Source organism: Ixodes scapularis, unplaced genomic scaffold (genome assembly GCF_016920785.2).
Source record: "Ixodes scapularis isolate PalLabHiFi unplaced genomic scaffold, ASM1692078v2 PGA_scaffold6__148_contigs__length_123643588, whole genome shotgun sequence".
Classification (NCBI taxonomy): Eukaryota; Metazoa; Arthropoda; class Arachnida; order Ixodida; family Ixodidae; genus Ixodes; species Ixodes scapularis.
In genome coordinates this window covers 30,664,650-30,687,751 of record NW_024609881.1, presented here as the reverse complement: position 1 = coordinate 30,687,751, position 23,102 = coordinate 30,664,650, and the positions used below count along the sequence as shown (strand labels likewise).

At 46.9% G+C, this 23,102-nt stretch overlaps 1 protein-coding gene across 1 annotated transcript in view; it reads right to left on the bottom strand.

Annotated features, from left to right (window-relative positions):
* Window positions 1-21,763, bottom strand: part of LOC120843665 (trypsin-1-like) — a 92,323-nt gene extending 70,560 nt beyond the window's left edge. The window contains exons 1-5 of the mRNA XM_040502667.2: window positions 21,739-21,763; window positions 18,408-18,615; window positions 15,892-15,985; window positions 12,211-12,394; window positions 6,396-6,556 (exon numbers count right to left, since the gene is read on the bottom strand). Coding sequence (XP_040358601.2) covers window positions 6,396-6,556; window positions 12,211-12,394; window positions 15,892-15,985; window positions 18,408-18,615; window positions 21,739-21,763 — 672 coding nt within the window. The remainder of the gene's footprint in view (window positions 1-6,395; window positions 6,557-12,210; window positions 12,395-15,891; window positions 15,986-18,407; window positions 18,616-21,738) is intronic.
* Window positions 21,764-23,102: the final 1,339 nt, after the last annotated feature.

The following is a 23,102-nucleotide window of genomic DNA, read 5'->3' as shown; positions in this document are numbered from 1 at the left end:
TCCGAGCGCTCTTCATCTTTCAAACACATGTTGACCTCATGATGATGATGATGTTCAGTAGCGACACAACAACCACGCAGTAGTAAAACACGACCGCACGCCGGTACGATGCTTCGAGAAAAATGACAATAAAGACAGGCTTTTCATATCAACAGTGAGGTCTGCTGTAAAAGTAAGCGATTAATTGCTGTAACAAGCATGTAGCTTTCACTTGCAGAGATGAAAAGCCTGTCTTTATTCTTCGTTTGCCCGAAGTCCGTACATTTCACTGCCACCTTAAGCGTGAAGGCAGGACTATGACCCTCGCTGTAGATTAAAGCAAAAGGGTTGCTCCAGAAGTACTTGGTGCAAGCGCTTCAAAGGACTCGAAAGACCTTTACTGGGGACATTCACATCCTTTGCAGCCTTTTACTTTGAACTACATCGAGGGCTTCTGAGGCGAACTAAAACTTGGAGCGTGTCGTAGATTTGTTGAACGTGTCATCTATTTAGCAACTGAAGTAAGCGACGCCGGCACACTCTCTAGTGCTCAGGCACCTTTGGTTTTTTTGGTAATTCGATCTCCAAACACCCGATATAATGATCAAAGCATATCATAAAATACTTGCCTTAGAGCGCCGTATACACGTTTCAATATTCCTAGTTCTATGTGTTTCTCCCGTAGAGTTTCGTGTATTGTCCGGTGTCAAGCAATAGCTGCCGGTGGTGCCACCTACGAGCTACCGATCCGCTATCCACCTTACCAATACAGATGAGGGGTAAACACACAATTTTGGGGAATAAAAGCTGGACATAGCGCCTCTCAAGTTCGATCTTATTGCCAATTTACATGCCGACGGTTCGTTTTTCTTATTACTTTAATGCATTTACTGCGCAATTAACTTATAGCCATAATAGAAAACCAGAAAATCCAATAGCTATAACCGATTACCGTTGTATCTGAACTAGCAACTTATTGTTATAAGCGGTACAACTTTATATATGGTATTGTTATAAGTGGATAACTCTCCACTAAAAATTTTTAGAAGTGACATAAAAGTGTTAAACATCATGAAGGAAAATATATTTAGGAAATAAAAAAGACAACAAAATATGTCCTACACTCTCAAGAAAAAAGGGTGTATCGTTACACCCTTTGTCCCATGTAATACACCCCGAAACTTCATTTCGACGTACTAAGCCCTATAGTCGAACAGAGGGCCCCATAATTTACGAGGGGCTTGAAAACGGTGCGATATAACTTATTAAATTATCTAATATACGTTTGGCTGACTACAAAAAAAAAATAATCCGGGTTTTTCTTGGCCCTACTGTAAAAACTCGGTGTTTTTTTATGTGGTCTTTGATACGTACTTTAACTGTTTAAAAAGAGATATCGCACCGTTATCAAGCCCCTCGTAAAATTTGGGGCCGTCTGCTCGACTGTAGGGCTCAGTATGTTGAAATGAAGTTTTGTGGTGTATTATATGGGACAGAGGGTGTAACGATACACCCATTTTACACCCTTTTTCTTGAGAGTGTACGTTTTTGACCAACCAGACAGATTATCTGTAAAACGTTCAGCTTTTATTAAAAAAATGCTCGTCGTTGTTCATCAAATCAATTACTTGGCTAAATATATTTTTGTGATGTGTTTCGATTTTGTTTTTTGCCCTGAGCCTAGAAAAAATCAAGTTTGCAATATTTTTTCTTGGTTTCATCAAGGGGCCATGAACCGATTTTAAAAGCGAATTTCATTCACCGCACGTCGTAAAAGGTGTAAAAAAAAGAAACACAAAAATAGACAAAAATTCGAGAGACGCATTCAATTGCTAGACTACCAACTGCGTTTGATGACACAGTTCATCTTCATGAACTAGCTAAGATCGTTTAAAACATAGCTTGCTTCACTTTTTCCTTTTTTTTCTGGGGGAATGGATGGCCGAGTGGTTTAGCGTTAGTTGATTTAGGTGTTAGTTGATTTGAACAGCAGGAAGGTTAGTCTGCCAGAGCATGGCGACATTGTTACCCACTCTGTACAGGGTGTCACAAAAAAAAATTTACACGGTCTTTTTTACCGCAAAAATAAACTAGGCATCGCCAAACGCTCATTTTCCGCCCAAAGGTAAAGCTAGAGGCAGTCTTGAATAGTAACGCGTTACTAGTAACGCGTTACTGTAACTTCGTTACTTTTTTGGTAACTTGTAACTGTAACGAGATACTTTTTAGAAATGTAACTTGTAACTGTAGTTCTATTACTTTTTTTAGGTAACGATGAAAGTAACGAAGTTACATTTGTCGTTACTTTCCAGTGTTTTATGAATAATATATCACTGGACAAGTGTAATTTAGGCATTCCTTGCACTTTCCAAATCGTCTATTCCGACATTTCGAGTGTCAAGTTGGCCTTGCACAAAGTTGTGGATACTTTCTTTCTCACGAGTCACGACCCGAGTATAGCCACGTGTAGATTTATGAAAACATATCCAGTTATCTTTACGCACGCGCTTGTACTTTGTGCCTGAACACTTACATCTTAGTGTCTTCAAGCACTACCTATGTTGTGGTTTTTTTTCTTTTCTGTGCATACATGTGAAGGGCACTGCGCATGTCTCGTATTTTGATCAGCGCCACTACTACGCACAGTGCTTGTTTCGTATTTTGATTTGCGCCACTACTCTGGCGTGGAAACTTTCAAACACTAACTTCGAGAAGCAACGGCTGCTAAGTTACAATAAGAAGTAAAAAGCGTACTTTTTCATTTTATGCAATAAAACGTTGTGAAGGGCGTTTTCTAGTTTTTTCTAAATTTTTTGTGTTATAAAAAAGTAACTGAAAAGTAATGTCGTTGCTTTTTAAAAGTAACTGTAACGAGTTACTCCTTTGCTGTGGTAACCGTAACGGTAACTTCGCTATTTTTTTTCTGAAAGTAATTGTAACTGTAACGAATTACTTTTTAAAGTAACTTACCCATGACTGGCTAGAGGTCACAACCAGATGCCAAAGTTTCAGCCCGATCCGATAACTTAATCAGAAAGTTATAAGTGATTTTCTGAAAAGTTCAATGGGAAAATGGAGCGCATTTTTGCCTGTTGTCGGTTTCTGGTGCCATAAAGCCCCTTATGTTCGAAAACTCCGACGGCCAACATTTTCCCATTGAAATTTTCAAAAAATCACTGCGAATGTTTAAATAAGTTATGGAATCGGGCTGAAGCTTTGACATTTGGCTGTGACCTCTAGCACTATTTTTGAGTGGAGAATCAGCGTTCGGCGATGCCTAGTTTATTTTTGCGGTAAAAAAGACCGTGTAAATTTTCTTTTGTGACACCCTGTAGATGAGCAATTTAGCCCGTGTAATACAGCCGCTAGCCTAGGGTCTTTGACGTGCACCACGCAGTAGTGATACACAACCACACGCCGGTACGATGCTCATCCAGATCGAAACGGTCACGGGCGGGATTGAGCCCAGGATTCCTGGGTTGTGCAGCGCGAGCTTTTGCTCCACGTGCTCCGAGCTGGTGGGCGCTAGACCACTTGGAGGCTACCGATCCCCCTGTATGCTTCGAAGATGCCTGCAGACACCTTTTGTACGGCCAATTTAACCGTTATACAAGGAATACCTCTGACAGTATCTGCAAGACTGTCTCTGCAGGGGTGGAACGGCTGCGCCATTTGCGCCATTTTGCGCCAGACGCATGTGTCTGCGCCATCCTGCGCCATGTTGCAGAAACTGCGCCACAGCCAATACCTCGCGCCATTATGCGCCAAATCGCAAAACGTGCGCCAAAAAAACGTTTTATTTTGTCTTGGTTTCGGTTTTTATCGACTCGATTGTCAACAATGAGGGCGTTTAGCCTGGTCGGCCTTGCAATCCCTTGTTCTGTTTATTCCCCTTGTCTATCCCGAGTCGGAAGCCCGCGAAAAAAACTCTGATTCTAAGCGCTACACCACCTGCGACTGGATTGTTACTCTTCAACCATAAGCGGTAGGGCAAGTAGGCCGAAGGTGAGGTCGAGTCGTTAAGCGTCAAATTGCATGAGGCTCTGCGGCCCGGGATCCGGACGTCATCCAGTCGAAAGCAAATGAGCAAAATATTCCTTTTTGGTGCTTCATCGTTAGGAGTTGAAAGCGCATTCTTGCAAGATAAATCGTGATTTGATAGAACTAAAACGAGGTCCGATCCGAAATCCTTGCCGGTCAGCAGCTCTACTTATCTGCTCGGCGTACTTTAACCTTGCTGCTGCTTATCGCTTCAAATACGATAACTTCGTTAATCGTAGTCTGCTGCTTCGATATCGAGTTGCACAATAGGATAAACTCGAAATTTGTTGCCCTGTTCCTGCGTGCAACTGCACGTCCGTTGTTTACGCACGTCACGTGGTTCGCACATATAATTACTATGTCGAGCACGTGTGGGTTGTGCGATAAGCAGAGCTGGTTTGCATCTTGAGCGTCTGAAGGCCACTCAGAAAATATCAAGGACGCTATCTTCAGAAACATAGAGTACTTGCTGTTTGATTCTCATTAGGGCTCACAAAGATTCAAGTTTTCGCATATATTACACTGTTATCCCCTCTACCTAGGTCCCTAACCGCTCATGTTCATCTCTGCTGCTAAGCACAATTGAAGTTGCTTTCGTGCTTGTCTAAGATAGAAGCTGAAGTGCAATGCAAACTGATCTGAGCTGCTCCTAGCCTGCTCCAGAATGTAGTTTTAGCTGCTCCCAACCTGCTCCAAAACCGCTGTTTCAGCTGCTCCCGTGGCTGCTCCCAAGTACATTTCATGAGTTCCACCCCTGCTCTGGTATGATGTATCGGCAGTGTGACTGCGCCTTGTAAGTAAATGAATCGAAACTTATGCGATATGGGACTTGGAAACAGTCTGAGCTAGCGTTCGCTGCCGGTCACTTAATCGGGCAAATTCAGTGTGAGGAAGGCTGCTTACGAGCCAGCGCAGAGAAAGGGAAGTCTGAAACACCGCGAAAACTTCGTGCCGATCGAGCGCAATATAATATTTTTTTTTTTATGTCTCGCAGTGTTTTTGGACAGTTTTTCGAATCGCCTGAACTCGGCGGGAAAATCGCACACACCAACACGCGGCGGCCCTGACGTCACGCCAGAGCGGTGGCGCTGGTGTCGGCTTGGCACGCATGCGCAGTCGTGGCACCTCACTCAAATCTCACGAATCTCGAGTGTGTGGATATGAAGGGCACCTTCATGCGCAAGTCAGAGGGTACTTTCTCGTGGACAGGACCGTCCTTACAGCAACGTCCGCTGCTCTTCTCTGATTTCAACTAAAAATACAGCCACACGCAAGAATCACCTAGGCTTTAAAATAACGTTTTGTTCAGGTACACGGACAGTTTTTAATGCAAACAAAAGACAGCGGGCGCTCGATGGAAACCAGGTCAAATTCACGGGGTCGGGCCGGCGATGCTATTGATCCAGGCGACCTGGGTAGAGATTCTCGCTAGCACGGAGGGCTCCATGCGCGCCGCACACTCGACGCCCCACGACATACTTCCGGCCAGCACGTAGCGTCCGTCGGACCTGGCGCACTGCAGGGGCCCCCCGGAGTCACCCTGGCAACAAAGAGAGCGCGCGGTTGCAACGGATAGCCTGAGGCCACAGCCGCACTTCGCACACTTCATGCAGAGGTCACGGAGTTTCTCTGCAGACCTGATCTGCAGACATACCTCAGACATATGTTCGAAGCATGTTTGCATTGCCTGTATGTCCAGTGTGAAAGGATCACAAACAAGGAAGAAACATGCTTCAGAGGGTGTCTGCAGTCTGTCTTTTGTATGATGCATTACCAGGGTGACCACGACTCAAAAACGACTTAAAGATTTCATCTACATAAAAATAATGTATAATTCCCCGTTTTTTTGTTTTGTTTTCTTCTAAGGGGGGTCATATTTTGCTTTGAATTCGGGGTTGTTGTTATTCGGGATTTATTTGCTTCCACGAATTCGTCCTTTTCTCGTGTCAATGTTTGACGTCCAAAAATATTCGGCGTTTATCGGGTCTTGTGTGGAAAAAAACTGGACACGGACATGAGATTGCCCCAAAGACAAGACAAGTAAACAACACAAACGTTGGGAACAACTTTCCGGTATTTCTAAGAAAAGGAATTGGGACAGTGGACGTGGTTCCCTGAGAAAGCACTGGCCTCGCGGACAGTTCAGCGCCGGCCGTGTTCTAGATGAAGACGAATTAAAGCTGCCGATAAAGACCCCAGTTTGACTCCCAGTCTGACACGTGTTCCAGGAGCCGTGATGAAAATTAATTATTGCGCGGCATCCGTGTGCTATAGAAAAAAAACAAAGGCGCTATTGGCCAGTTCGTGGACATCAGTATGCCTTCGTTTACAAAATTCCGCTCTGGGGTTCAGTCTAAATACCACGAATTTCTTACCTGACAGCTTCCTTTTCCGCCGGCTTCGGGACCGGCACAGATCATGGTGCTTTGTACAACCGGATTAACGAAACGGTAGTAATCGTGGCAGGTTGTGTAAGCCACGATGGGCAAATCGACCTTCTGAAGGGATTGGGATAGGTTTCTTCCACCCCGGGACTCTGCAGGGAGAAGACGAATAAAGCAGGAGTCAAGGTCCATTATCATTTACCCATGGTATCCGAACACTGGGTGGTTAGTATTGGTCAGTCGTTTTTACAGCGGAGCTGTAAAGGGCTAATTTCCCCAGGATCGTGTGCGTCCTAAATGGCCTGATGACACAGCACTCTGGACAGCTACCGCCATCTATGAGCGACGGCGGCAGCCAGACAACCGACTTGCCAATTGTCTGCTTTCCGCCGTCGCTCATAGATGGCGGCAACCTTTCGAGCATTTCCACTCTGGCTTGCCGACTCGCAGCCGGGCATTACTTCATTCCCACCACAGTAGTACAGCTTCGCTGGTCTCCCTTCTTCACACGAGTGGAAAGGCTGCAGGTTTCTTTATGTATTTAATAAAAGCATAAATGATAACGTTATCTACGCAAAATAACAGGGGAAGGCTATACTAGACTAAGCCTCCTCCCCCAAAACACAAAGCAAAAAACAAAACAAAAAAAAAATTACAGGAGGACACTTAAGACTGCTTACGTGTGGGAATGCGAAAGGATTCCTACGCGCAGTGCATTCCCACAAGCAGCGGGCCAAGCTGTCGTCCGCAGAGGCTGGCCGGGCGGCGCGACATGGCTGAAAGCAGAGCGTACAACCATAGCCTCCTCTATAGACGTTTCCAATGATTACAAAATCACAGTCCGGCGTGAATTCTTCACAGCCCAGCACGTGTGTGTTCGTCGCTTCAGAATGCGAGCAAAGCACGTGCCGTACGCACTGTCACTCAAAATGGCACTGGCCACACGCTCTTTTTTTGGAAAGGTCTATGCTGACAAAGCCTGGCAGATCGCCACGAGACGCGGCCGCCGAAAGTAAAAAGGCAGAGCGGCAGACAAGATGCGTGTAAAGCGCGATCCAAACCAACGCGTTTTTGTGCGCGCGTAGGTCGTGCGCTTCCCGGAAATTGCGTATTTTGTGACGTTTTTGCTGTTTCCGGTGTGTGTTTAGAGTCACAAGCATGCTCGTTGGTTAGGACGGTGCGTTTTCGGGCAAGAGGAGAGCATCTGCGCCAGACGGCGCAGAAACGCGGAGAGGGAACTGGTGCCCTCCACCAATAGATCGATCTCACCAGGAGTTGCGCGACGCCACCGCTGCCGCGGTGGATTCTGGTACCTGTAGTTCTCCCCAGTTTTCCGGCCGCGTCGATGCGCGTTGTACGCCAGGCGTTTTGAAGTTTTCGGGTTAGCACGAGACTTTTAGCCGGGTGTTTACTCATGGTTTTCAATCGGTGGCCTCACAGGGTTGTATGCCACGGAGCTATAATAACAGCACCAGTCAAAAAGGCCTCGGATATTATGTCTTCCCGCAAGAAAGAAGCATAGCAAAGAAAGGTCAACTGAGCCGGACAGAGCGGCAGGAAAAATAGCGTTTTACGATTTGTTTCGCGATTTGCTTCGTAATTTATATCGAACCTATTGCACGTCACCTAAAATGTGTAAGATTACAGAGCACGAGTCATAGAGCGTGCGGAAGTGTTCCGTAAGCTGGAGTCTCTCTGACCATATGCTCCGCGGCCTATTCCTTGGTCTATCTCAAATAGGACCTCCGAACTGCTTTGCGGGGGCTGTTTTTAATACACTTCTTGCTCGATGTATTTTGGGGGTTATAACTGTTATTGCGACGACATGTTTCAAGCACAACTGTACTTCAAGAAATCAGGACAATCACTAAAAAAGAGCAGCGCATCTCGATATGCACCACTTGAAATAAGACAGACGTTTCGGAAGCAGCCTCCATTTTTTTTTATACAAACGTGAAAAGATTCCACAATGCAATTTAGAAGTGGAACACGTATTTACCGCCAAAAATGTAAGAAACAAACCTCATTCATTTTGTGGTGGTCTATTAGGCAGGTGTTACTGATCCATTCTGCATTAGCACCAGTCGAGACCGCAGAAAAAAGCTTCCCCCGTCGGGCAACTGTTAGCGTTCGGATCCTTCCGCAAACAAAATAAAAGTGAATAGAAACTGTGCACGAAAAATCATCTCCACCCCAAGCTTTCAGGTATCTGGCATGGTTGCTTCTTTTTGATTGATGCCAGTTATTACGGCGCGTCAGGCATGGCCTTTCTCTAGATCAGTACTTTGTGTGCAGGCTTCTCCCGCTGTTCATCGGTACTCTGTGGCACAGGCTGTCAATGAGAATGAAACAACATTTAGAAAACTATCGCTGACCAAGAAAGTCTATTTAGCTCCTCTTACTTGATGGCTGATTAAACGTTATGCACAAGACTGAGCACAACCAAGCTCAGTTTTTCATCACATTTGATGCTGTTTCGTGGTGCTACACCGAGCCAATGGTCCCTCGAATTTCGGTGTTCTTTGCCATTGCACTAGATGTTCACTTGTTTGCAAGGTAATTGAGATGTCCGAGGAGTCGGAATGCTCGAGTAGTGTCGCCGTTGTTTTTGTGTTTTGTGTTTCCGCGGCCGGCAGTGGGATTACCCCGTGAACGGCAGTGGGCTCACGCGTTCACGAAGACGAAGAAGCAGACGACAAAGCGATTCTAAAGCGATAAGACGACTGAAACTGCTTTTCTGCAGTTGCTGAGGAAAGTAAGGCATCACAAACAACACAATTGTATGAATTAAAAACATGCAAGAGAATCAAGGTCATACCGGGATGTGCTAAATGATAATATATGATGATGTATGTACGTGCAGCCGTATGTAGCCGGGAAGGGATGACTACAAGTAGCATGGCGGCGGCACCTTTTCCGGAATGCGCGCGCCTGCGCAGTTTGCTTGGTGACATCGGTCCATTAGCCGGGAGAGGATATGGGAGAGGAGTGCCCTACTACGTCACAGGGCGTTTAATGCGCCTTCAGAAAAAGTCGGAATTATCCAACTTCCTTGTGCGCGCCGGGAAGGCGCAAGGAGTGAGGGCGACGTCATGAAATACGCAATTTCCGGGAGTCGCACGACCTACGCCAACACCAACTGGAAAGGGAGAAAGCTTCGGTTCTGCCCCCTTTCCACTCTTGCTACGTCAGCTAATGGAGCGGCTGCGAGAGACGGCTCGACGGGTCCGGGCCTGTCAAGGCATGTCGCCCCATTGCAGGTGCGGCTGAACCAGTCCCCCGCAGAATCGACCTGCTTCCGAGTGTCTTTTTCGACGGGCATATCTGTTCTGTCGATTTTCTCGTTTTTTGCGCGTCGTTGTGAGTTTTTTCGTGTCTCTGCAAGCTTGAGAAACGTGAAAACAGCGACGGTGAGATGCCGTGCAAGTGCTGTGTGCCGCGATGCCGCGGAAACTACACCGTGGACACCAAAGTGCGCGTGCTCAAATTCCCAAAGGATCAAACACTGAGGGACGCATGGATACGCGCTGTGCCGCGGGAAGACCCCTCCGTCACCGAGAATTCAAGGGTAAGCTTTCTTTTTGGTAGAGAATTAATTGTTTCATTGCAAATGGAAATTCAATATATATGTATACATTCGTATAAATGTGGCTCGCAATCCGCACTTTATGTCAAATACCCATTGGTTTGTTCATTGGACGCAAAATTCCTCTCTAGGTATGCAAACTTCACTTCGGATATGAGGACCTCATCCGAGAGCCATCGCATACCGAAAGTACTGGCCGCACCATCACAGTGCCCTTATCTCATGTCCGTCTTTGCCCTGACGCTGTACCGTCGAAGTTCCCTAGCTGCCCGACCTACCTGTCTAGGGAAGCCACAAGAAGGGAAGATCCCGAGTCTAAGCGGGCGAGCATGGAGCATGCTGCTATGCAAAAAGCTATCGCGGAGTCCGATGAGATGTTTAACAGGGCACATGAAGAGGAGAAAGTTAATTCTTTAGCAGAACTAATCGGACACTTGCGGAGCAAAGAGATGAAGTTTCGGAACATAATAGAACAGGACGAAAGGCTTGTTATTATCGACGATGAGGCCCCGTGGCTGATGTACTCTGTCTGCGTAAAAGAAAAAAAGTGCCCGCGAGGTAAATTGGTGCGACAACTTCTCTTGAACAGCGCTCCGCACATTTACCAATCCGCCCTATCGTGTGACGTCACGGGAAATGAGCTAAGGCTTTATACGTTTCTAGAGGGTGTTGCCTACGCGCGCACAAAAACGCGTTGGTTTGGATCGCGCTTAATGGGCGACCCTCTGCGGCGAGACGCCGAAACACACTTGTCCCGAGCGATGGAATGCCCGCTGGTGCCTCTCCCGTTCCTCGGGCGACCGCATCTTTTCTCGTCGGGTTTGAAAACCATGTTTCGGGTCCTCGCCGCTGCAAAAGCTGTGCGCTGAATACCAGACTCTCCGGGAAATTCTCTGTGCTTACACACCCTCGCGCTCCAAATCTGCGACCGGGCGCTCTATGGCTCCGTCACCGAACTGCCAGAGTTTGTGAGTATAGAGGAGGCTATGGTACAACACGTGATGCAGTAGTGCACAGGGAGAGGGAGGCAAATTTTCCCGCTCCCCCTCTCCCCCCGTCCCCCCCCTCCGGCCACGCCTGTCTCGTGACCCAAGAGGGAGGAAAGTGTGGAGAGGACGCACGCGCCACCCTCTCTCTTTTACCGACGCGCGCGCCGCACCGCAGGCATGAGGGCTTCTCCGTGAGGTGGCGTTCCTTGGAACTGTAACGCGTCGCAGCCAATCGGGATTTAGCCGCGGTTTTTTGCTGCTATGGGTAATCTTTTGCGGCCACAGAAATCCTGGCGTCTCTCCATAAAGCAGCTAATGCTCGCGCATTAGATTGATTTACATGCAACGCAAAATGTAACGTTGTCTGGCGGGGGAATACTGAAGGCCTCGTAGTTGAAGTGGTTAACACTTTATCTACCACAACCATCAAAGAGTCACAGACACCACAACCATGAAAGAGTGCACTGGTAGAGTATAGCGTAAATGTCCAAGGCTGTTTCCCGTTAACGGCATTGGCAACAGCAAATGAGACAAACTCATTGAAGTTGCAGTTGAGAGCAATCCCGAGTTAGAAACCACCATACAGGAGTTCTAGTTCTTTATGTTGTGTGTAATAACACCATCCACGGTTATTGTCTATTCAGCGACTGTCCGTTGTATTCACGCCTAAAGGATTTCTATATGTTCCTCTTGCGGGGCAAAGCATCACAATGGCCTCAACTTTTTGACTCCAGGTATTGCGGGAGAAGCGACCGTCATTCTCGCAGGAGACGCGACGGGTGCGACGACATACGGCGGCAGCTCACCGCGCATGCGCTTTTGGGCGTCTCTCGGGTTCCTCGGAAGCTCCCGCGCGCAGGCACTCCGTGGTCGGTTGTCGTGTCGTCTGCTTGTACATGGCCGTGTTGAAACAGCGCTTGCATTATAATAGATAACGCAATTACGCTCACGTTTTAGTGGCATACAATGTCCGAAGGTTCAAGAACCTTTGTTCTTGTCAGGCTTCAGTCCAATATTAAACACTACGCGCACGCTCAGTGAACAATATGTCCGGCCCCAAACCGGGTACCCCACAAGGTCACTTCCCCGCAAGCACCGTAGTAGAATTTGTCGCAAGTGACCCCTTCTGCGCCAATGAGGAGTTGGCGGAGAAAAAAGAAAATTGATGCTCTGGATTCGCCATTTGGTTACTATTAGCTATTCCCAGCCACGAACAGAAACAGATACCGACCGTCTTTCGTGAGTCCCCATCCGCTGGCGGTGCAGGTCATTCCGTCGAATTCCTGGTTGGGCGTCGGAAGGCAGATGGGCATGAGTGCCTTCTCGCTTCCCGTGAAGTTGAGCGGTCTCGCCAGCTTCAGCAAGGCGTAATCGTAGTTCACGGTGGAACGGTTCCATTGCGGATGAATCATGATCTGTGGCTCGAGAAAACATGTAAAATTATTTTTGTTAATTAATCCGAATGTTGAAGCAAACAGCTCGCTACTTCGGGAGTTCGATCCTCGCCCCTCTCTGTTGCGACGCCGAGAGGCATTGCACCGGTTTGCCTTCAAAAGCGGGCGACTGTGATGGGTATATTAGGGTACATATGGCACGAGCTCGTGGCATAAGTCGACGAAAACCAAAAACGTGGTGTTTTGTAACGTTTAGTTTGTTAAGATCTAAACCAAGAAATGTCTTTCACATGTTAAGGAGACCGGAATGAAAGTAAGAACAAAATATTTTTCAGGATCCCTTTAATATTTGAAGTTCTGGTTGGGGTGCTAACTTTTTTTATGGGAATATTTAACTTTCCTCTTGGGTTCTTAGGCTATCCTAGGGTGCCTTCATGTGCGCTTTGCTTAGGGTGGCGACATCTGGCCATTTTGTTCCCACCTTCAAATTTCTTTTTTGTTCAGAAGCGCGTGAAAGAGCGTGTCCCTGCACGCGTCACTGGCGCTGACTGTGCTATGGCGATATTTTGTTTTCGTCGATTTCTTTGTATTTTCCCCGTGAGCGCGTGCTGTCGGCATCGGGTACTACAAAGGGTGGCATCACTCTAAACAGAAGGTCATTGAGGCACCCTAGGCAATCCGAGAAATGACAGCCTTCCATGAGATATTTGAGTTCAAGAGAAAAAACGCACATGAAATAATTAGAAGAAAACAATCTAACTAATTTTGTCAGAACCGATCGATCAGCACCTTCTTGCAAATTGACGGCCATTGGGCTCTTTCCAGGTTAGATACATATGCGTAATCGCAAGTGATAAGGTTGTGCTTCTCGAAACAAATACGCGGACAAGGAGGTATACACGACGTTTCGGGCGGACGCCCTTCTTCAAGTAAGAGACGCGAAAGACGACAAGAAACAGGCAGGGGTCGGACACGTCACAAAGGTGGAGTTAGGTACATTGGCCGAGAGAGAGGGGAAGGCGAAACCGTTAGAAGACATGACGCCCTTTTCGCAAACCACCGTCCTAAAGACAAAAGGAACTCCTTTATAGTTATGTACCATCCTAAAGTCCCAAAACTAGCACATAAACTCCTCTCTGCAGCATCTCATCTGCACATCTCCCAACTAATTTCCAGGGCTCCTTCCGTCGCTTACCGCCGTCCACCGAACCTCCGCACCCTTCTTGTCAAAAGTAGCCTGAAGGCGAAAACCAACCCAGACCCGGCTGGCATCATACCTGGCACCACGCCCTGTAATGCTCCTGAACGCCTGACTTGCAGGCACCTTGGCTCCCCGCAACACTTTAAATTCAAAATTCCGGACAACCAGACCTGCAAGTCAGCCAATGTCATTTACGCCATTTCCTGCACGAGCTGCCCCGACATTTTATACATCGGAGAGACAGACCGACGGCCGCACGAACCATTCCGTGAGCACCGCCGTCTCGTCACCCGGAGATTGTCGGGAGACCTTCCTTCGGAACAATCCACACATGTAGTTGACCACTTCTCGACTTACGGCCATACGGAACTAAACTTGCGCGTCTGTGTCACCAGATCAGGCTTCCCCTCCTCCCAAGTACGAAAGAGAGAGGAAAACCGCCTGATCTTCAACCTCAAAACAGAATTCCCCATTGGCCTTAACACCAAACTTTCTTTCGTGTACTAAATTTCTGTATTAGTCTAAATGTTTTTTTTTTTTTTTTTCTGGGCGTTTTAAAATGAAAGCCGTTTACAACTACCTGTAACGCCGCATTAGAGCGCAGCTCTTGAGGAGGAGGAGGGAAGGGTATTGAGGTGCACGTGTTCTGGGGGGGGGGTCACGTGACCTCGGGGGGAAGGGAGGGTCACGTGACTGGGTGCGGTCACGTCACCTTCGTGGGGTCACATGTCCCCCTCCCCAAGCACGCGGGGGGGGTCACGTAACCTGGGGGTGTCACGTGACCACGGGGGTCACGTGACCCCCCAGAGGAATTTTTCCGCTAGATTTAGTGGGGAAAGTTTTTCCGCTAGACTTAGCGGGGAAATTTTTTTCCGCTAGATGTAGCGGGGAAACTTTTGCGCTAGATTTAGCGGGAAAATTTTTCCGCTAGATTTAGCGGGGAAATTTTTCCCCTAGATTTAGTGGAAAAATTTTTCCGCTCGATATAGCGGGAAAACTTTTCCGCTACAATTTGAGAAGAAATGTTTCCTCTAGATTTAGCGGGGAAATTTTTTCGCTAGATTTAGCGGGAAAATTTTTTCGCTAGATTTAGCGGGGAAATCTTTCCGCTAGATTTAGCGGGAATTTTTTTCCGCCAGGTTTAGCGGGGAAATTTTTCCACTCGATTTAGCGGGGAAATTTTTTCCGCTAGATTGAAAGGGGAAATTTTTCCGCTAGATTTAGCGGGGGAATTTTCACTCTAGTTTTAGCGGGAAACTTTTTCCTCTAGATTTAGCGGGGAAAGTTTTTCCGCTAGATTTAGCGGGGAAATGTTTTCCGCCAGATTTAGCGGTGAAATTTTTCCGCTAGATTTAGCGGGGGAATTTTCACTCTAGTTTTAGCGGGAAACTTTTTCCTCTAGATTTAGCGGGGAAAGTTTTTCCGCTAGATTTAGCGGGAAAATTTTTCCGCTAGATTTAGCGGGGAAATGTTTTCCGCTAGATTTAGCGGATAAATTTTTCCGCTAGATATAGCGGGAAACTTTTCCGCTCGATTTAGCGGGGAACATTTTTCCGCTAGATTTAGAGGGGAAATTTTTTCGCTAGATTTAGCGGGGGAATTTTCACGCTAGATTTAGCGGGAAACTTTTTCCGCTCGATTTAGCGGGGAAATTTTTTCCGCTAGATTTAGCGAGGAACTTTTTCTACGGGAAACCTTTATCGCTAGATCAAGCGGGGAAATTTACCCATAATGCACCGCGCGGTTACGCCGACGGCGGCGGCGACGTCGACGCCGCTCAAGCCGGGAACGGGCGCCTAAGAGCTGCGCTCTAAAACAAGATCCTTTTCCTTTTTTTATTTTCATATTTTTTTTTTCCGGTTGCGCAATTGAAGCGACGGGCGCGCTTGCACAGCCGCACGGTCGGCACTTGCTGTGCGCGAGTGCATGGTCCTTCGGGACTTTGACTGCGTAACCGGGGATAGTCGCTCCCCAGCTGGTTTGCCGCTTCTGTGATGTAGTGGATTTCATGGAATTTCCTTTCTGCCCTCGCTTTTCTACTTTCTTTAGGAGCCTTACCGTTTGCCCTCGCGCGTCCTTTCCTCTCGCCCGTAGAAGTTTTAATTACGTCAGTTCGCTATTCCGGCTTCTTTAACCTGTATCATGTTGCATATAGTGGGAACACGTACTTCCGGTTCCAAAGCGTTCTTCATCCGAAGGTTTTTGCCGTGGGGATCGGAGGGGGCGGGAGGGGAGGAGGGAGGGTGCTGGGGGGGGGGGTGAAAAGAGGGGAGGGGGAAGGCTGAGCATGACAGGTGCAGAGAATTCGAGTTCTTACGTTCGCCACTGCGATTCTTTGCTCGTAGGGATCTACCACGTTGAGGTTTTGGTCGCCAATCACAACAATATAGTTCGACGGAGACTTGTAGCCACTGAAATAAAAACAAACAAACTAATCAAGAGCCTAAAAGTTTCAGTGTGCTGTGGAAGTTCGATAGGTTTCCACATTTCTACTAAAATGAAATATTGTCACGAATGACAAGTGAAACAAAGCAAATATCTGAAGGAACTGAAACGTTTAATGAGGCCAACTTGTGCAAAAAATATAAGGGAAAAGAAAGATAACAGCGAAGCGTCGCGAGCGTCGAAGTCGGCGAATGAGCAGAGTCGAACGCTGGGACAAAAACTGACTCGACAAGGTCGCGGGCGAACTCTTATCTAAGGTGAGTCACTATCTCGAAGATTCGGCAGAGAAGGTTCGAGAGTAGCGCGCTCAGGGCGAGTATGAACACGCACTTTCTAGTACAACATAAGCAGGGATAAACGATAGAAGTTATGTCCGCAGCAAGAATAAACGAGAGCCTTCTACAAGTCCGTGACGCTACGCGCGGCAATATACTGACTTCTCTTATCGCGACCCCAACCATAATACCGGTGGCAGCCGTGGTAACGCTCCTGTTTCCGGTGAAGATGTCTTGTCTGTGTGCCGGCCACGTATTCCGTTATTTTTTTGCAAATAGAGGTCTTAGGGCCAAATGTGACATGCATTTGTCAAAACGGAACGCACAATAAAAGAAAAAAGTGAAAGTTTTTATATTTGCAAAGACATGGCGCTACGCATTACAAGTTTCTTGACCTGTAATGCATCCAAGTCGCGTTGTTATTCTTTAATTGAATAGATGATGTACTCGTGTGGTTTGTATTAATATTTCTTTCTTATTAGTACACTCACTTTTTTAATATTCGTTCATAAACGTTTTTTAAACGAATCGGAGATGTCGTAGCTCAGTTCCTGAACTCAGTTTCTTAACTGTCGTTTGAAGTATGAAGTAACTGAGTGTTTGAAGGGTCGTAACTCAGTTAAGTCTCGTGTATCACCGCCACTTTCTCGTCATCGTATGCCATTGATTTTGACTTTCAATGGATTGGTAAAACTTTTATTCATTCCATCAAGTACAGTTCATTTGTGTGTTCTTGTGTGTGTGTGTGTGTGAGAGAGAGAGAGAGAGACTAGGTGTGTGTATGTGCTTGCGTGTGTTAGTGTGCATGTTTGTTTTGTGCGCGTGTGTGCGTTTGTGTGTGCGCGCGCGTGTGAGAGTGTGTCAAAAAAGTTTTTCTATGTTAGGACAGTTTCGTTGAGAGGCTCGAGGCTCGGCTTCGTGAGAAGATGGCATAAAAGTCTTGTAAGTCGTCTCCTTTTGAAGCCGAGCCTCTCGCCGAGCACCACTCCTCTTGTTCTTCGTTCTTCCCGCGAGAGGGCGAGCAGCGGGCTGGAGTAACGATTACTCTATCTTCATTCCTTTTTTTGATTACACACAAAAAAAAAGGAAGCTGTTGTCAAGGTTCAAATGTTGGGTCAAGAAATATTCTAGCACTCTCGAATACAAGGAAAAGAATAATACAAACAATTTGACTTCTCAAAGGATGTTTATACTGCGCATTGAGAAATCTTGAGCATCTACGTTCCCGCGACGCACATGGGTGAGTCACTAGGGAGTTTTCGTACATTCTCTCCGCCGTCCCGCAACGCTTTCCGCTACCTGCTACGAGATCCAGAACTCTGCAGGCGAGGCTAGCGACGCGCATGCGCGATAGCGGCGTCTCCGTCGCGGAGGTAGCGCTGTGCGAAAAATGGTATACGAAAACTTCCTAATCGCCGCAATCTAGAGAGGGAGCTCGGTGAATGAAGAAATCTAAATTATGTTTAAACAAAAAATAAAGAAAAAACATTGTGCGTTCTGATACTGAGCGTGGAGTTAGAGCATGTGCAGTGTCGCTGCAGAATCACTTTTTCAGGCCTACAAATAGCTTTAAATACCTCCCTCCATTTATTGTGGTGATCGACCCTCTCAAGTGCTTTGCGAAAAGGTAGGCGTTTTAACATACTGGGGCTTATGGGAACTCCCAAAAGGGGAAAAGATTTAAGTGAGAATGGAATTGTCTTGCACCTGAAATGGAGCGCAGCCCGCGCGCTTTAAGCGACTGGTGACAGCTGAGAAAATCCGCCTTGCCCGGGAACGTTGACATACGAGTGTGTAAATATTCCCCACCTTGGGGACTTTTCCCGAATCTCATGATGTCAAATTATTCACGACTGATCTCACTCTAGCAGTATGATCAAGACTGGTGGAAACCGTTAACACCCGTTTGCTCCACTGACATGCCAACCCATGGTAAGCTCAGTTGGTAGAGCGTTAACCTTGGAGAGGCCCCGAGATCGAATCCCGGACCAGGCGGTTTTTGTCGGCATGCTCCACTTAGCAGCCAAAAGGATGTGAGCTGAGTCCCATTTCAGCTGAAACCAAAGTTATTTTAATTTGTCTGAAATCCTGTTCAATAAGGCGGGCGACTTACTCTAGGATGCAGTGAGCCGCCGTGTCGACGTATTGCTTGTTGATGATGGAACCGCCGCAGATGTGACCCAGATCTGTGTTCGGGAGCTGGATGAGGTGGAGGGAGATCTGCCAGGGGAACTCGAGCGGTGTGGCGGCCGTCCCACCCACGATTTGTGCGGTGCCACCCTGAACACTGCCGCTGGCAGCAGCTCCTCGGACTCCGCACACTTTATTATGGGAAAACAAGTTTAAAAACGTTTACTACTCCTTGTGATGCAAAATTAGAGCGCAGCTCTTGAGGAGGAGGAGGGGAGGGTACAGAGGAGAGAGTATGCCCCACCTCCTCTCGTGCTCCCCCCCCCCCCCCCCCATTTAATGGGAAGTTTTCGCTGCATTTCCAGCAGAATTCAGCGAAAAACAATTTCCCACTGGATTTAGCGGGAAATTTTTTCGCTAAAGCGGGCAATTTTTTCCGCTACGTTTAGCGGAAAATATTCAATCTTCCTCTTCCTACTCACTCATGACGTCACACCTGACATCACATGAGACATCATTCGGGAAAACGTCCCATAATGCAACGCGCGGTTACTCCAACGCTGCCAGTGGCACCCGTTCGCGGCTTGAGCGGCGACGCCGCTCAAGCCGGAAACGGGCGCCCATGAGCTGCCCTCCAATATGCCCATATTCACGCCGAGCTGAGTAGAACTCGTCCTGGGGTGTACGCTTTATGGCGTAGCTATCGCCGAGGCAAAACCTGAACTTTTAAAAGGGGGGCCCTCCGGAGGCTTTCTGACATTGTCTGCTTATGTTTTTATATTGCGTAGTAGGTGCAAGTTAGTATGTACAGAAAGTTTTAGATTACAAAACCGTTTAGTAAGCAGATGGCAGTAGAAATATATCGGGACTATTTTTTCTTGGAAGACAATTCCACATACCCTGCCGATCGCTAAAACTTGACCGATAGAAATGCTGCATCTCGCGTGAATGTGAACGTTGATATTGCAACATATTTAAGGTTGCTGTAAAATAGAGTTTGAGAGAAACATAAAATGATTGTGGTGCTGAAAACAAAGTTCGCGATTATCCTTCCAAAACCAGCGAACTATGTTTTCTCCCCGCAAGCTTGTTATTAGGGTGTGATGCGTCGGCACGTCTGCTTCCCGAGGCGTGTGCAGGCGTGCGTTTGCGGGACACCTGTTCCTTCCTCCCGTGGATCCCTAATCCGAAGCCAGCTTTGCGATCCTTCCACGTCAACGAGTCAAACTTTTCCTTGTCATCTGTGGAATACGACCGCGTATTGCAGTAGTTTCTTTCATACTTTGAGCGATTTCCCTGAAATGCCGAACAATTGTTTCGTCAAGACGTGCCACCATCAAACAGGGAAGAACGTTCGCAAGGGCCTGCGATTCTTCCCTTTGCCGGAGATAGAACCACGAAGAACTGCGTGGTTACGCTGCGCCGGGCGAGGGCACGACATCGACAACATGCCTCTGATTTCCCGTTTATGTGCCCAACTTTTCGAGCCGAGTGCTTTCCGAAAGGACGACTTGGGTCGTTCATGTCTTCGATCAGGTGCTTTGCCGACGCTTCTACTTCCCGTCGTCGATGAGACCAAGGATCCTCCGCCAAAGCGCCAAAAAGTTCTAGTGAGTTCTTCGATGACTCAAATATTTTTGGGAGTGTCATGAACATTCAATTCTGCGTTGCGCAGTGTGGCTGCTTCTGGTCTCTAAATTCTGAGCTTAGAGCTGAGGAGGCACTTGTGTAAAATGGGAATCCACATGGCATTCGTCAAGTTGATCATTGGTGCGTAATGCTCCGGTCTAGCGGTTCGAGAGCTTATCGCGAAAATGGTGCGTGCATGGGGTTCTTCGATTTCGGGTTTTACATTTTTCGAAAATCGGGGGGTAAAAATCGGGTGCTATTTTTCAGGGCGATAATCGGGGGGAAATCGTGTTTTTCCAGAAACCATTCCAAAATTCGGATTTTTGGGGGGTTTTATCGATCAAGTACAAAGACGTGCAATATGTTACTTAGATAAACAAAACTAAACAGAATATATTATATAGGCATAGGATGTTTGTACCTTTTGATCGGTTCTGAAGCGAATCTATGCGGAGGTCACGCAAATCGAAGACCATCAACGAATGACGAAGGAAACACCTTTTAAACAGATCCGGAATGGCTCCTATTTTCTATCAAGTCACGTGATTTCAACACTGCTTTTCGAAGACAAATCGGGTGTAACCTGATTTTCATCAGAACTGTTCGGGGGATAACAATCGGGTAATATCGGGTTTTACCCGAAAACGACGAACCATATCAGCACGCGCCACCAGGATCGAACCCTTATTTGTAAAAATAAAACACAAACAGAACCACCTTTCTCTACTATTGACCCACTCGAATTCAGTAAACATTTTCCCAGCTTGTTTACAGACACAAACCCGTTCGTATCAGCTTAGCGAAGCTCCAATTGTCCGTGACTACTAACAAGCAGTTTTTCTTTTATATCGACTCTTGTGAGCAAACTCAGTTTTTTTTTTCTTACTATCCTGCACCGACGACTGCGTGCAAACCCGCGTTTGCAATTTTATATGCATAAAGCAAATGGACTCCATAATTTTGTTGCTTAGTGGCACTTCTAGACGTTGAAAACCCTTAGCGGTTGCTGTATGTTTCCTACTTGCGGCTATGAGCACCCGTTTGTTGCATTTCCTTGAGTGGTTGGTAAATACAGGTCAAGGTGCAGCTTCACATATGTATGTAATGTGGCATCATATCGCGACATGAACATTTATGGTTTCTGAACTAGAGACCGAACATATAGATGGTACTGTAAGTTATAAAAACAAATATAAAGAGTAAGGCATCCCTTACATTTGTATTACAGCGTGAACGTTTATTGAGTGCAAGAAATTCTAAGCTATTTAAGAGCTGCAAAACAATTCATGGATGTTTGGCATGGTGATGACATTGTTTGGAGTGCTCGAGTTGCACCTTTAAAGCTTAAAAATATTAAATGTGTAATAAACAGTGCCCTTTGCAGACCCAGGCCTCGGCAACTGGACTGCCTGGACCCTGCGAGGCAGAAATGACCCTCAGGGACTGTTCTGCTGAGACAAATATTCCTGCAGTAGTGCCAGCTGTCCCTGTCGCAGATGTGCCTGCACCGTCGCATCCACATGAGTTAGCCTTCTCCACTTGTACAAGTTGGGTGCCATATGAATGCACATTTCCTGTTCCCAGCGACATCCCAGACTGACGCAACCTACTCTGCGTCTCGCAGCGAGGATTTTGAGATGTAAGTTGTGCATATAAACACATAGAATCTGCAAAGAATGTTTCACATGGTCCCATTTCAGAATCTAGCATGGTGCATCGGTTCCACCACCGTCACTAGAAGAGTGCCAGTTGCTGGTGTTCAAGCTTTTCAAGACGTGCCAAGAGTGTTCAAGACTGTGCCAAACCAGGGTCGAAACTGACGGTACACTGACCACAGTCTACACCATCTGCACTGTGGAGCACGTGCGCACATGGAAAAGCCAGCCCGTCGTCAACGGCGGACCAGCAGGGAACATACTGCTGACCAGCCACCTAGTCTTCTCTGGAGAGATTTCCCCTACGCTGCGGATGCTACGCCATATGAACGTGCAGGTCATCTCCGACTCGAGCTTCTATGAGCATCGGAAAGCCTTCGCTCTACCTGCAGCCCACAAGGTGAGCGATATTCCGGAAGGACAATGCAGCTGCACTTTCTTTTCCATACACCCAACTTTCGATTAAGCTACAAAACTGGAGCTCCAGTCACACTTCGATTAAATGAATAAATATATTAATTCAGTATGCGCATTCAATGGTATAGTTCAAAGAGATAAAATGTCATTCATCATGCTAAATATGTGCGATGGGCTACTAAATCCATGATACTTTAATTTATTACTGCTATGTGTAATATCCTGGGGCACTTCACTGTCTGGCATCATGTTGAGTGAGTCGGGTTCTCCGTGACAGTCAAGAAACAGAGGGTGGCTGGTAGCGCGGAAAGGGTAGGGCAGCTCCGAGGTAACTGGCGGCCGGCTGCCTCTTTTATGAAATACGCAAACGTAAAAACAGAAATCGCAACCTGGCACAATCTAAGTCACATTCAAACTCGCTGAATTGCGCTTTCCTTTTTCTTTCACTCAGTCGTTCATTCTATAACACTACACTGTGCATACATGAGCAGATGGGACTATTGTAGTACGCTCCATGCCTTTCTGAAGCAGTATTCATCTGCATGAACAGGTCTGGCCGCAAGAGATACAGGAGCTTCTCAACGAGTTGGAGAACAAAGAGGTGGACATCTCTGCTGACGGGAGATATGACTCCCCTGGGTTCTGTGCCAAGTACCTGCCGTACACAGTCCATGTCGAGCAGATCAACAAGATTTTCCACTCTGTTCAGGTCCAGCTAAGAGAGGTAAGTAGTCGGATTTAGGTGAACCAGTTGCAACAATCTCGTAATCTTTCTCTTGCGTTATGTCATCATTTACTTTACAGCTATGCACTATTTGGGCAAAATATTCATTTCACACCTGTTTCTAGTTTGAATGGGTCATGGCCAGTGTCAACATGGAAAAAGAGGACCTCCTCATGCCTCTGGATTTCTTCAAGGAGAAACATATGTTCATGCATAGTTCGTGTATATCAGTACTCGGCGGCCTTTAAGGTAC